At 50.5% G+C, this 15374-nt stretch overlaps 1 protein-coding gene across 3 annotated transcripts; it reads right to left on the bottom strand.

Annotated features, from left to right (window-relative positions):
• Positions 1 to 2820: 2820 nt before the first annotated feature.
• LOC139598825 (derlin-2-like) lies at positions 2821 to 7542 on the bottom strand. 3 transcript variants are annotated; one of them, XM_071445653.1, is made up of 7 exons: positions 7405 to 7542; positions 7224 to 7289; positions 6516 to 6589; positions 5992 to 6085; positions 4146 to 4341; positions 3600 to 3690; positions 2821 to 3033 (listed from the first exon to the last, which is right to left on the bottom strand). In XM_071445653.1, exons 1-7 carry the CDS (start codon positions 7495 to 7497, stop codon positions 2919 to 2921), a joined length of 729 nt encoding a protein of 242 aa, XP_071301754.1. In that variant the 5' UTR covers positions 7498 to 7542; the 3' UTR covers positions 2821 to 2918. The 3 variants fall into 3 exon arrangements, with proteins under 3 accessions (XP_071301754.1, XP_071301755.1, XP_071301756.1); XM_071445654.1 differs by having other exon boundaries at positions 7224 to 7286; XM_071445655.1 differs by lacking the exon at positions 7224 to 7289 and having other exon boundaries at positions 7405 to 7541.
• Positions 7543 to 15374: the final 7832 nt, after the last annotated feature.

Genomic DNA, 15374 nt, shown 5'->3' with positions numbered 1-15374 from the left:
GGCTGAGTTCAGTCAGTTTGCATGAACAGTGAATGTCACCATGTTTTGTGCTGTTCTGGTAACTGAGAGTGCCAGGGCCTAATATTAATGCTTTTGGGTACTGTGCTGAACACTCACAGGCATTCACTTTTCTTGGGTGCTTTAATTCAACAGGTGCAACAGCACAAAACCTTTTGGTGCAGGGGAAAGTGAGGAGGAGATTTAGAACTAGAAGCAGCAAACAATTCTCTAAGGATTGATCTGTTACCAGACTTGGCACAGTCTGTAATGACCTGGGGGGGTTCAGCTGGTTTACTCAACAAGGTAAAACAGTTTAACTGAAATGACAGATTTGAGAGTCATTATGTCAGATGTCAGCCTGGTGTGTGGTCAGCCCTGTTTTTTGTGAAGACTGCATCTGGAAACAGCACAGGCTCTGCACTGGTACAGCAGGTAAAGCCTCCAGTCACTGAGACTGACGCTTCTCTGCAGGCAGTGCCTTTGCTGTGGTCACTGCCAGCACAAACACTGCCAGCTGCACTGCACAGAGCACTCAAAGCAAAGGGGGTGTTATGAATGCCCTTAGCACTGCAGTGTCAGGATTTTGCAAGCCAAGAAACAACCTGTCTTTCTCTAGGGAGTTTAAAACCAAAATCCATTGAAGTGAGATTTAAAGAAAAAATCCAAGCTTGCTTACAAACTAATTAGAATCTATCTTGCTGTTGAGGTACCCCATCTCTTTGATAGAGTTCCTACCATTCACTGCCAGAACTGATGAGTCTTGCAAGCAAGGCAGATTTTGCTGGCAGCCTGACAGTTATTTTCAGCTCTTTATGATAAAGCCATAGGTTTTATGATCCTTGCTGATCCAACCACCCTGCTAGCACAGTCAAAGAACATTTTCTGGTCTTAATTTATCATGTTTAGACTTGAGTAATAACAGAGACAGTTCTGATTCCTGGGTGGGAGGGAACTTTTTCCAGATGTTAGTCTGCAGAAACTGAAAACTTGCAATTTAGTAAGAATATTATTCAGTCTTATCCTAGGCTCCTGTGCCAGAGTGGTACTCCATGCATGACTTCATATTAGAGAGGTTGAAAGGTTATTTGAGCAAGGAAGACAAACCCTGGCTGGGATTGCTGCTGCATCTTAGCCTCCCATGTAAAACATGTTTTGGCTCATGGACATAAAAACTCTGAGCCTTCTTGAGAACACTTGAACCTTCCTTTGTTATATGACTGGGGACTTCTGCCAGCAGCCTCTTCAGGGAATTTGACTAAAATAAGTGTGAAACTGCTGTAAATTAGCATCTGGGCTGCAGTTTTTTTAATTGCTTAGTGAAGTTAGTGATTACTAATCCCCAAGTTCACAATGAGGTGCAGGCACACAAGGACTGCAGCACCTCTCTGCTTCTCAAGGCCAGAGAGGTTGTACAAATTGTTCCTCAAAGCAGCAGGGACACAGCAGGACAGTCAAGGACCAAGTCCAGAAAGATGGGAACTTCAACCAGCTTTCTTTATGTAGCATTAGGACTACTGGGGAACAGCCAGGAGCAGCTTTCTTGCTCTGCAATCACAATTCCTTGGGTTAGTCTGGTACCCCACCTAAAAGCATAGTCCAACTGTTACATTTCAAAGCCCCATTTCAGGCAATTTAAACCAGAACACCTGAAGACTTCATAGACCAACTCCTTCTAGGGACTGAAAGCCCAGCTCTGTTATCATTACCCTTAGTGCCACTGTATCTACAGAACAAATTACCACTTGTACAGGCCTCTCAGCCTCTTTGCAGAGGGAAGGATAAGTGCAGCAAGAGCGTGTTCAAATCAGGTCTGATTTTTGATAAAGTGGTTTATTGGAAGACTACAGGGGAGGGGAGTTGGTATGTGTGGGGGTTGTGTGTGTGCTCAAGCAGATGCTGGTTACTCCCATTTCATAGTTTGGTGGTGGTTGGCAGGTCTGAGCAGCCAGCACTGTTAGGAGTGAGCTGCTGTAAGATACCATGTGAGCAGACTCCTTTGAGGCTGGGTACAAGCACTGGGTACTGTGCTAGCAAGAGTGATCAGATCCATTTCATACAGGTGTCAGGGCAGGGATGAGCTTGTTTCCTTTACCCCTGAAACTCAGATGTTTAAGTTTCAGAACTAAAAAATTCAACAAGAGTGGAATTACACTGCAGGTGCAGATAGTTTTTATTGCCAGTGTCAAGTGCTGCTTCCAGCCACTGCCTGGATCAAGTGTCCAGCTCATCCCCTTGTCCTTTCCCAGGCACCCCTTTATCCAGTTAGACATCCCCCACACTCCTCATGCTCTGCAGCCCTGCTGAGAGAAGAGGGAAAGGACATCTGCCAGCCTTGCCCACCAGAAAACAAAATCCCAAACCTGGCAGTTATGAGCAATTGCTGCCTCTGCCCCTGGCAGAAATGGACACACAACTGAAAAATAAAGACTTTAATGTAAAGACTCTTTGGAAACAACTACCAGAAAAGGAGTGGGGGACATAAAGGAAAGAAAGAGGCTGAGCTGCATTCTACCATGGTACAGAACTACTTCATTGAAAGCCCACAAAGAGGTCTCACAAGAGTGAGGGCCAGGTGCACCCTTGTACAGAGGGCAAGAGTGACCTGGCACACAGCAAGTCATTGACAGCAGAAGGAAGAACTGGTTTAACACCCCATTTGATAGTTACTCCACACCAGGGAACTGAGGAGCCAGCACAGCTTCAGCCCTGTCCCTAGAACACCTCTGTAAGCATTCAGGAGTTCCTGTGTGCAAAGCTCTGTGGATCCACTTTGTACAAGGGGAAGATGGGTTACCCACACAAACAGCGACACACTACACATCGGAATGGCAACTGCTGTTATTCCAGAAGGATCTCTGGGCCACAGCCAAAGTCCAGCCAGGAGGGAGGAGTCTGGCCACATGAAGAAGTCCCCCATGCTACTGTGGATGCTGCTGCTCGTGTTGGTCTTGGTCTCTAGGCAGGTGTTCTGGACGATCCTCAGGGAGAGGGTTGTAATTGGGATCCTCTTCAGGTGTGTCAAAAACCATCTTCCTGGCAAGGGACATGCCCATCCAGCAGGCAGGCAGGTTAGGAGACTGAGCTGAGGATGCCAAACCCCCAGCCCTCCTAGGAACACCCTGACCCTCTGTGGGGCTTGGCTGTCAGCCACAGCCACCAGCCCATTGCACCATCACCAACCATTCTTTTGCTCAGCTCAACACACAGTGATGACAGTGCCTCCTTCCTTATCACCAGGTCAGAGTTGATTGTCAGTGCACAAAGCAGAACAAATTCTGCTTTCTTAAACTATGAAAATACATCAGAAAAAAATCCTGCCTCCATCCAGCATTTCCACAAGCAGTAAGCAGACTCTAGTTCTACCAGCAAAGCTGCATGTAGCAGTTGCTGCTGCATGGGCCCTGTACAGGTGTATATAATGTGCAAATAATGCAGCAATCCATGACCTGTGTGTTGCAGTGTGATGGTATTTAATTGCAATACCTGTGGAGCTGAGGTGTTGGCAGCAGGCAGTTGCCTCTTATGGTCACAGTTTGCTCTGGAAGTGATCAGGATGGGAAAGCCCACAGTAAAGCCCAGAAAGAATCAACTTTACTTACAGAAAGCTTGGGGTTAACAGCAGCTTCTTTCCTCCAGGCTGATTGGGGAAAACATCTTCCAAGAAATAATAGATATGACCCACTGCAATCCCTGGGGAGAGATGCCACCAAGGTCAGGCAAAACAGCAACTCCTTTGCCAGCTGAACCAGAGCTGCTGGGCCAAACTCTAAGAATCCCCCAGCTGTGCCCACATGCAGCTCCCTCCAGAGCCAGGGATGCTGCAGGCTGCTGTGATCAGCAGGCAGGGAGCCCATTAGCCTGAGGGCAGCATCACATACCCAGGAGACCACACACAGCAGTGTCAGAGCTCACCATACCCAGCTTCTACCACCACAGACACACACACAAACCAAAAAGCAGGTCACAAGCAAAAGCCCAGACCTGAGCCCAGCCACCCAGAAACCCAGGCAGCTCACTTAGGAAACCCAACATCTCAGGTCAGGTGGAACCAAGAGAAGGTGCCAGTGTCCCAGCAGCACCTCTGAGGACTGACCACTGGGGCTGCAAGGTGGCCTTATTGCCATCAGCCAGCAGCTCTGACTTACCCAGCAGATCAATGATGATGGAGTTGCCCAGGAGCAGAGAGAATCCCATCAGGACCCAGGGCAGGAAGGGGGCTTGGAAGTTAAGAAGCCCAAAGAAGTTCATGCGGATGTAAGGGTTCCTGCGACTCCACACGTACACCAGCATGATGGTGAAAGCCTGGCCCAGGAAAAACAGGCTGGCAAAGAGCCCAAACAGCTGGGAACTACCGAGTCAAGGAAAAACCTCCCCACCCTGTGCACACCTCCAGGCAGCACAGCATGCTTTGGGACAGGAAAGCCAAACCAGAGACAGCTGCTCAGCATTCCCAGACATTGCCCAGGTCAGCAAGGCTTTCCTGGCTGAGATATACTGACCACCACTGTCCACACACATCTCCCTCCATGCCACCCCAGAACAAGTTCACATGCAGATTGCTCACTCCTTAAGCTGATGTCTACAACCACCAGAGACCTCTATAGTCACCTTTGCAAAATGAACATCAAAAGGACCCTCAAAGAAGGGCTTTCAGATTCTTACAGCACTTGGGACAGTGGCATATCTTAACAGCTAGCTCACATCTAGTATCTGCCTTCTACAGAAGAAGTTCAGCAGTGAGATGGCTCTTGGAATTCACAGTCCTCTTCTTCAGAGCACAGAGGAGACAGAGAAAGGCAAAAATTTCCCCTGCCCTTGTTGTAGTTGGACTCCAAATCCACATCTAGCCAAGCACATGGCTACTGCAGCCACCTGGATTCTAATGGCTCACACAGCTTCATGCAGAGCTCCATGGGGACAGCAGAGCTCTAAGCCATCTGCATAGGACAGCAGAAGATATTCAGAGAAGGTTTATGCTTGGGAGGGAAATAAATTTCACCATCAGATTACTGTGTTGTGAAAAGAACTTAAGAACTGTGTGATGGTACCTCCATTTACTGACATGCTGCAAGCTCTGGGCTCACATGTGCTGAGTATGTGGGAACCCACTCCTTGTCCTCATGGCTCCGCGTTCTTGCCTTTGTCCTGAGCCAGCCTCATGCAGTCCCAGCCTTGCACTCCCCAGAGCTCAGTCAGTGGCCCTGGCACAGCTGGACAGTTCCTGCAGCAGAACACGTGGCCTCCATTCAGGCTGAGCCTCCCGAGCACTCTGCCACGTGTCCTTCAGGGATGAGGCAGCCCAGCCCCTGCCAGGGGCTTCAGCACTTCTGCAGAAGCAGCACAACCTCAGGCAGCTTCCTCTCCTCCCAGCACGCTGGGTGAGGCACTGGCCAAGCCAAGGGTGGCAAAGATGGGGAGCACAAGCTGTGCCATAGAGCCAGAAGTGTCCCTGCAGCACCTGCTCAGCAGAGCTCTCCCAGCTCTCAGAGCACAGGCCTGGCAGGCCTGGGGCACCAAGAAGGTTCATGAAGCAGCTGTGCTGCTCAGCAGGCATTTGTGAAAGCAATACTATTAATGCCCAAGATGTGTGTCTACACACTCAACAGAGTATTTGCCACTTCGAAATTCATCCAGTCACTGATCAGAAAACTGTGCTCATATATACTGGTAAAGGTTGTGTGTGCCTGAGAACTGCTTGTACTGCTGTGAAATTGATAACAATGATGTTATTTTGTCTAGCAGAAATCATTCTAATTTTTGTATTTGTAATTTTGTACTTGGCCCCAGTGACATCCAGTTGATTAAAACCAATTACACAATGTATCACAGACTGTCACCTACTCCTACTGGCATGGACCTTACATTGGTAAAACAATTAATGAAGCACCAAGACCTACTCCACAGCACACCTGGACACAGAGGTAGGCAAGCCCTGCACTATCCACAGCATGTCAGAGACACCAAGGAGCCTCATCCAGCTCAAAAGGATACTGTCATGAGAAACCCTCCAAAGAGGAACATGAAGACAAAGTCAGCCGTCCTTCCACGGAAGGAGCCTTCTTCCAGCATGCGGCAGTACCTGTACCTGAGGGCAGGAGAGAAGGCAGGGGTTGCAGTATAGGAAATTAACAGCTGGCCACCCTGTGCCCATGGCAGGACTGCCCAGCAACAAGCTGCTGCAAGCTCAGCCCAGAGCAGAACAGTGCAAACTTCACCTCACCCCACTGACCCCACGGACAGAGAGAGGCCCCTGCTGTGCTTCAGCCAGAGCTCACCCCCAGAATGGGCACTGTGCTCCAGCAAGAGCCACAGCAGCAGCACTGCCAGCTTCCCTCTAGGCAGGGTCTGCCCTGCAGCAAGCACAGATGGAGGGGCTTCAATTCGAAAGAGCCAAGGGAAGAACCCACAGCCCTAGAGTGTTGCCAAGGCAAGCCATGCTGGGGAGGAAGATGGATGGGGGGCGTTGCATCTAAGCCAAAATGGGAGCAGAAAACTTCACTGAGACCAAAGGATACAGAAATATCATGTTGAAAAAGAAACTGAATCCCAGGGGCCCAAAAAAGAGGAAGTTGGTGATCAGCCTCCATATCTGAAAGAGAAGAGAGAGGAGAGAGAAAAGGAGGTGGACAGAGGTCTCTCCTCATCACACAGAGCAGCCCATCACACTGCCCACAGGAAATGAGTGCTCAGACATGCACCTGTCCCTTCAGAACTACCCCAGGACACCAGACAGCTGCTCCACCCTCCAGTGGGACCTCCTCACATGGTACTCTGGTACATCAGATTGTCTCACCTTTCCAGGCATGGAAAAGAAGATTTCTCTACTTTTCTAGAGAAGACAAACAGCCACAATTCAGCACCCAGAGCCAAATTAATTAATTTCCATCCCTCTCTACAATAAAGGCCTCCAACCAGCCCAACAGCAGCAGCCACACACGGTGTAACAGATGGGGTTTGAGTCAAGGGAAAGCCAAGGTGGTGTGTGGCAGGGAAAGGCTCGAAGGAGTTGTCCCCACGCAGGTGCCCGTGACGAAAAGGGGCGCAGTGTGGCTGGCCCGGCTCGCAGCGCTCAGGGAAGGCTGGAGCAGTGGGACAGGAGCCCCTGGGGATGACACAGCAGTGCCCGGCCCCCCAGCGGAGCGGGACACCCGGGGCCCCCGCGGGCACAGCCGCCCCTCGCTGGCAGGGGCACAGCGGGCCCCACAGCCCGAGCGAGGCCTCACCTGGAACTTCCTGAAGATGAGGTCGGGGTTGAAGTACAGCTGGAAGGGGGTGATGAACTCCAGCTGCTGTGGGAGACAGGCAGAGCAGCTGCCATCACCCGCTGCCCTCGGCCAGCCCCGGCCCCCGCCCCACGGCCCCCCGCCCCACGGCCCCCCGCCCCCCGGCGCGGCCCCCGCTCACCACGGCGGCGGTGGTGAGCACGCAGGCGGTGGTGTAGGCGCGGGTCACGGCCGGCATGCCCAGGTACTCCTGCGCGAAGCCCTGGTACGCCATGGTCGCGCCGCTCCGCCCGCCCGACGCGGCGCCTTTAACGCCCCCTCCCCGCTCCGCCGCACGCCCCGCCCCCGCGGGGAGCTCCCGGCCAATCCCCGCGCGACAGGCGGCGCCTGTCAGCCAATGGGAGAGCGCCTCATGGCCCCGGCCCGCGCCGCCGCCAACCCGGAGCGGCCCCGCCCCGCGGCAGCGGCAGCGCCGGGAGCGGGCGGGGCACGGGCGGGGCACGGGCGGCTGAGGGGCGGAGCACGGCGGGGCGCGGGCGGGGAACGGGCGACTGAGGGGCAGAGCACGGCGGAGCACTCGGGCTTAGGCGGCACGCCAGGCGCGGGGCTGTGCCCCGGGTCCTGGGACAGTTACACTGACCTGCCCGGCTGGAGAAGCGTCCGCCCGGTTCCTGCCGCGGCCGAGGGAGCCGCGGTGCGCTCAGCGGCGGCCGCGCAGTGTCCCCGACAGCCGGGGGTTCTCAACGCGGTGTTCCCCTGCTGGCTCGGAGGGAGAGGAGCTCGCTGGGAGAAGGGCAGCGGTGCCGCTGCTCCAGCCCGGGTGTTTTGCCTCTTGCTTGGTTGATCAGAAGGGTCTTGTATTCACTAAGGCACGAAAGGCTTGGGGTTTTCAGTAATTCCTGCTGGGTGAGCATGCTCCTGATGGAGCAGTGAGGCGCTTCCCAAGCTGTGCGAGATTGCTGGAAGAAACCCAGAAATGTGTGGATGTGTGGTGCCACCGGGTGCTGAGGGGACCCGGGGAATGGCAGCAGCGCTGTACGCAGCCCTCAGGAGGAGCAGAGGCTGTGCTGGGCTCTCAGGAGGAGCAGAGGCTGTGCTGGGCCCTCGGGAGGGAGCAGAGGCTGTGCTGGGCCCTCGGGAGGGAGCAGAGCCTGTGCTGGGCCCTCGGGAGGGAGCAGAGCCTGTGCTGGGCCCTCGGGAGAAGCAGGGTCTGTGCTGGGCCCTCGGGAGGAGCAGGGTCTGTCTCAGCCCTCAGAAGAGAGTAGAGCCTGTCTCTGCCTGTGTGTCTCATGCAGACAGCACTCCTGAGAGCCACAGCTGATACACATCTCCAGGAACCCAGCATCCTCCACTCTCCTGCTGATTGTGCTTCCCAGACCTGTCTGCCCTGCGCAGCAGTCGGGTCTAATGTTACAGCAACCTTGGATTCAGATGAGGAATGGGCCTGGTGTTTGGTTTGTGCTGCAGAGGGTTAAGCTGTCATCAGAGCCTTAATGAGGCCTGAGAGTTCCCTTTAAACCCTCAGTTAATGGGAAATGAAATTACCGAGGGGGAAGGGAGTCTTTGTGTCCTCCACCACCTCCATCCTGACTGCCCTTTGATGAAATACAAAACCCAGATGGAAGATGATGGGACATGAGGTTAAAGCAACATAATGGGGGAGAAAGGGGGGAACACAAGAGACCAGTGGGGTTTGTCAGAGCAGAGAATGGGCTCCTGAGTGCCCTGGGCACTGGGGTGCTGAGAGCGCCTCTGATGGGGCTGGGGGAGAAGGAGGAGCTGCTTTAGGGATGCTGGGGACGGAGCTGAGCGAGGAACTTGCACCCCAAACTGCAGCAATGTCAATAGTCTTGGCTGTGTGGGCACAGGTTTTGGTGGGAGCTGGGATGGATGTGAGAGCTCTGGCAGTTGAGAAGAGCTGAGCTTGCAGGGAAATTCATCGAGCCAGGAGCTCTGCAAAGGGCTGTCCTTATTCATGTGGCTGTTTCAGCCCAAATGCTGCACTGCTGCAGCTCAGCTCTCCAGCATGCCACAGAGCTGCCAACCCAGCAGCAGAATGGGCAACTGAATTGAAGAACTGAGAGTCAATAAATGGATAAGTGTCCTGTTCCTTTGGGTGGGGAATTAGAGGTTTCCTATCTGCTCTTCCTGCTTATGCACACCAGACAGAAGCTGAATTCAAGCACCATGATTCCTGCCCCTTCCTTATTTGAACCAAGGCTGGGAGATGAATATTGGGAGCCTCTGTGCTACAAGGAGGCCCTCACTAGCTCCACAGAGATGGGAATCCAAATAATCAATCCCACTCACTCTCTGTGAAAGACTATGTGCAAATTAGACATTGCATGAAAAGTCATAATCAGTTTCTCAATTTTTTTTCACTTCCCTTCTTTTCTAGCCAAAACTCGAGTATTCCACTTGTCCAGGCTTCTACTTAAGGCCTCTTTCCTAAGGTTTATGGGGGAAGGGAGAGAAGTGATGAAATGCATTGGGAAGCTCAGCAGCTCCCACTGGGAGAGGCCAAACAAATCTCAGTGTCACCCTGAGTTCCCAGGCTGCTTTCTGCCCATGATCTCAGTCCCTTGGGAGCTCAGCCAAGCTGACTTCATGCACTACAGTGCACCCAGGGCAGCTTTAGTCTTTATTACAACCCGTGTCACATTTCATGGGTTTTTGGAGTTATGGCCTTCCACAAGTTCCCATCAGCACAGGCACATGTTTGGGTTCACACACACACACACCCCTTCACAGTGATGCTGATATGTGGCCTTTTATAAAATCACAAAATCTAACTAAAAGCCTGAAAAAAACAACAAAGCCAAAGTCTTTGTCTCAGCTGCAAGAAGGGAAGAGGGACTGCCAGAAAAACACTGCCCAGGAGATTTTTCACTGATTTCCTGCTGCCTTGTCCTGCCCTGCCTGAGGACTCCAAGCAGATGTAGCACAGTGATGTGCCATTGCTTCCTGACATCTGCTGGGCTCCCCTTCCTTTTGGGATCAGCTCAATTGCTGTCAATGTGCAGCATCAGCTTCAAAACCCAAGATGTCAGAAATTCCAAGTTTCTACACAAATATGTGTGATGCTCAGACTTCAGTCCATTTTGGACAGGCTTTGAAAAAGGTTTTTGTCTGCATGCTCTTGGAGCAGCCAGAAGACCTAATCAGAAGGACTCCCAACTGTAACCTTTGCACAAGTCCTTCAAAGGAAGAACTGAAACATGATGGTGTCTCTTTGCCAGACAATATTCACCCATTGTGCATCTGCAGGCCCAGTGATAGTAACCTGCAGCATAAATTCAAGTTTCCCCTCTCAGTTTCTGCAAACCAAAACTGCAGAGTTAGAAAACAGAGAAAAATGCTATTAACTCTCCCCATGAGTTAAACAGCACATAAACCTCAAGAAGGCACATGAGCAAAGATAAATGGGCTGTTGCAGCGGTCATCTCTTTTGTTTGTAGTAAATTATTGTGTGTAATTCATGTTTCCTGTCCATAAATACCAGAGGAACTTGAAGACATGGAATCCATTCTAATTCAGTAAAGACAAAAACAACTCCTTTTGAGCCCATCTGGAACTTGTTTTTATCATAATTGTTTTGGGCTCAGTAACGAGTTCAAGATCTGACTGCCGCCTCTAATTGTTTCAAGGATAAACAGCTGCTTTGTTTAAAGGCAGCAGCTCCCATTTTGCCCAGCACAGCAGTCCCGGGCTCGCAGGATGAAAGGAGCTGTGTCGTGTCAGCACAGGCCCTAACGAGCACTGGCGCCCCTGGCAGGGCGCTCACCCCGCCCGCAGCTGATGGGGCAGGAAAACAGCCCCAGGCACGCACTTGTGAGTGTCCAGCCCTGCCTGCGCCCTCTGCTCTTCCACGGCATTGGCGTTTTGTTTGTAACTTCATCCGATGATGTTTTGTAACGTGTCCTGCTGTGACGAGTCATGCCTGGCCTGGTGATGCACAGGCATCTCCTCCAGCTGGGCTCTGGGGTTCTCAGGGACAGCATTCACTCCCTGGCCACATAACCCCACGACCTTGCTTGGGTAGTGCTCCATCCCCTGCTCACAGTCCCGGACCTTTCCTTCATCTGAAAACAGAGCTACCCCCACACCCACTGTGAGAGGCTCCCCCAGCAGGGTATGAGACCTGGTGTGTCTCAGAGCTGTTGTGTTCAAGGTCTCACCCACAGCGCTCCCCAGGACATGAGACCCCTGGTAGCCTTGGTGTAGAAGAGGTCTCCATGTGCCTGATGCCCTGGCAGCAGGAACAAGTGAGGCACACCAGCCAGGATCTTTCTGGAAGGTTATTTCAGCCCCCAAACTCAGTCCTTGGTGGCATGGACAAGAGGGGCCAAGAGATCCATGAACCCACTGTGCATAGATAAGCTGTGTAATCATAACTGTTGAGGCACTTGAAATGTTTACTTTTCCATGTGTAATGGCCATATATAAATTTTTCCTCCTTCATTAAAGGATTTCTTGTTCCAAATCAGCTAACTCTGGAGTGTGATGGCTAAAGTCAGGAGAAAGTGAATCATACAGAATTGGATGGATTTTTAAGTTTGTTTGTTTGTTAGAAAGAAACTAAAGATAGCACTTAGAGTTCAGCCCTCCAAGGACATGTGGTTTGCACAGGGTTTGCTGTAAATCACAGTTAATATTATTTTTATTTCCTATGGTTTTTAGTTCAAAAATACAGCTTTATGTCTGGCATGAGAAAGATCTCGTTTAAATCCCCTTGAGCAGAGCCTCATCACATATCCAAATAAAGCACCTCTTCCAAAACAGCTTCTGATCATGAGTTGAAGAGATCAAACAAGAAAATGTCTGTCTCTTTGCACAGTTATTTTTCTCCAGTGTTTAATAATTCTTGTTAAATTCTTCTGCCTTGTGATCTGTCCCCTACACCACAGGTCACCTCCCACAGCTGTCAGTAGGGAATATCCTTCAGGGGCCTTTATTTTGTAACATCCATTTCACAAGCACTATGGCCAAATCAACAAATCAAAAAAATAATGCTTGTGTCTTATAAAAAGAGGTGTGTGCTAAGCTCACAATAGCAGCACATCAACTGAGTGTGCTATCAGCTGCTGGAGACCCCTACAAGGAGTCAGAAAAGGTGTTTGTACTTGGGTTTTCACCAGAGGCAGGACTCTGTGTCCCAGTCCAGCTGCCTCTCAAGGAGCCAGGGCACAGCTCTGATGAAAAGCTCTGTCTGAAGGGACTGTTAAATAAGAAAGCAGGATGAGTCTGACACTCTGACACTGCTGCACACATTTTCCTCTTTTCTGACGGGAACATTCAGCACCATTTGATGCCTTTTGGTAGAGTCTGAATGCTCTTGTCTCACACACAGAAACAGAGGTTTTGTTCAGGCAAGGACTTTGTTCCTTCTGGCCTTGAGGTCATTCAGTTTCAGCTAACTGCCTGTATCGGTGTCTGAAACAGAGATGGAAGGAAAATAAATAGTTCAGGCACAGCATGACCTACAGCTCACAATGGACTGGAAAAAAGGTATTTTCATTATTGCTAGTATTTTGTGTTTTCTCAGTTTTCCCAGAGAAGACCTAGTGCTTATCAGGTGGAGGAACAGACAGACTGCTGATCCAGCACACAGAACATAGAGCTGTTCTTCTGCCATCCAAAAACCCCAGCTAGCAAGGGAAAGCAGCAAGTTCCCTTGGCTGGCTCAGCCCTCGTGTCCTCAAAGGACTCGGCTCCCATGGATCTCCACTGCTCTGGAAAGGGTCCCAGTGACTCTGGGTGGTAGCAGAAGCTCTGGCAGCACTGGGTCCCTGCCCTGAGAAACCTCTGTGATGAAGCTCATTTCCTGAAGTTCTTATACAGTGCCTTGAACTTACATAAATTGTGGGGTTTTTATAAAGAACATTAGTGAGCTGCTGGAACTGAGAATAGTGGTGTCACAGCAGGGCACTCATTTCCTACAAAGAAAAATCCATTTCAACAACTAAATAAACAGAAACATTGTTTTCACCATGAAATCAGCAAACCTACTGCATGTTTCTTGAGAAAGCTGCTTGTTTGCAGATCTTATTACTTGTCTTCTGTATTCTGAGTGAGTTCTGCAAGAGTCAGGACAAGCAAACAGAGGCATTTTGTATCTTACAGTGATGGTCCTTACAGGAAAGTGAGAAGGGATTGCAGAAATAGCCAGGCTAGAACTTGGGAAAGTCAGCAACCAGCCAGGGAGCCGCTCCAGATTTCTTCTGCAATTTACAGAGTAGTGTTTGTAGGGAGAATTCATCCTGCAGATCCAAGCCTCACAGATGGAAATGAGGCCCCTTTTCTCCCCTTGAAGTCGGTCCAGACGATTCTGGTGTAAAAACACGCTAAAACATTGGAACCTCTCAGTTCGTGACAGATCAAAGAGCACGTGTTGATGGCTTTCCTAATGGCAGGATTAGCACTTATTCCTGCAGCCAGATAACTGCAGGCAGACCCTGCCATCACATCCTCCACGTAACTCCTCTCCCATGCACACGGCATCAGATTTCACCCTGGTTATGACAGGTTTGAGCTCAGTGGAAGAGGATTTGAAGGAAGAGGGTGGTGGGTCCCCCAGTACTGCTGGAAAGCTGCCGGGTTTATGTGAAGGCTTCCAGCACCAGGAGTTTGAGTAACTGCAGAGCAGTGGCTGTACCCTGGTGACAGACCTTGACCCCAGGGGTTCCTCATCTACAACTGCGGCTCTGAAACTCTGACAACAAGGGTGGAACTTTGGGAAAGCTGGGGGTTTTTAAGGTGCAGCAAAAAGCCAGTTAGAAACACAACCATTGTGAACCAAAGCACGAGTAATACAGATGCTGTGCAGATGAAAAAAATCTATCCCTTCACTCCTCATCGAGGCAGCTGTTGCTAGAAAAGATGGAGGACAGCTTCCTGGAGCTCCAGCTAGCCAGCTGCACAGAGATCTCCCACAGCAACATCCAGGTTATGCCCCCTCTGGAACAGGGAGGGACAGCCGGTGCCACCATCCCCAGCATCTCACTGCCCACCCCCAGCACTTCCCTCACCTCTGGCAGCTGGCACAAGCTCAGAGCAGACAGCAGGAGGGAATGAGAAGTTTCCTTTTTGAATGAATGACTGTTCTTGATACAGGCTGCCTAAAATCTCCATCAGTGCCTGTCGAGTGGTACAGTCATGCTTGTTTCCCAGTTATTGTTTGGGAGGCTGCTGGAAGCATCCATCCAACCCCTGCCACAGGCAGCACAGCGCTGGCATGCTGCATTCAGAGCCTAACACAGCAAATTTTGTACTTCTCCTGCCACTTAGTGGCTGCAGCTGATGCAGCACCACATCCCTGGCTACAGATTCAGATACGGATACTCTGTGATGTGGAACAGGCTCATATTTCTGTTCAGGTACAGTAAAACCTGAATAGGGACAAAGAGGCATTTAAAAACATTTCACTTATTTCAAACTCTCTGAAACCTGTCAGGGCCCTCACAAATCTCACTCTGCAGGATGAAAGGATGTTAGAAAGATGATTACTCCTGAAGGCCAGATATTTTGTGAAGCAGCAGCTTTAATGTTACTGCTGGCAGTGCAATATGCCTCCATCTCTAGGATTCATAAGGATTCACCATTTCCCACTATAGAATGCAGAGCACCCCCAAGGTCTGGGGATGGTTGGCATCTGATTCTATTGATTCAGAAGGTTGAACAATTGCATTATTAAACTATACTATATATTAAACTATAACTATACATTATACTATACTATAATAAAAAGATACTATACTACAAGGAATACTAAAGAATACTAAAGAAAACCTGTGACTGTCTCCAGGCAGCCAGGACACAGTTTTGAGTGATTGGCCAAGGAAACAAAACAATCCTCAGCAGAATGCAATTAACAAATCAATTCAGGTAAACAATCTTCCTAAGACATTCCACATGTGCAAAACAACAGGAGCAGCAAGTAGAAATAAGACTTGTTTTCTCTTCTTCTCTCTGTGCTTCTCCAGGAAAAATCCTGTGAGAGAGAATGATATCTCTTTGTTCAGAGAATGTGAAAGCCACATCCCACTGCCAGGGAGTGCCTTTCTGTTCTGTAGAAAGAGGCAAGGCTGTCACTGCTGTAGCTGACAGGAGCTCCAGGTGTGGCTGTCTGCTCTGTGCCAGGCTGTGGGGAGG

Source organism: Agelaius tricolor, unplaced genomic scaffold (genome assembly GCF_023055355.1).
Source record: "Agelaius tricolor isolate 1412-34295 unplaced genomic scaffold, bAgeTri1.0.p SCAF_20, whole genome shotgun sequence".
Taxonomy (NCBI): Eukaryota; Metazoa; Chordata; class Aves; order Passeriformes; family Icteridae; genus Agelaius; species Agelaius tricolor.
Note: the sequence above shows the minus strand (reverse complement) of the source record. Positions and strands in the feature narration are given on the sequence as shown.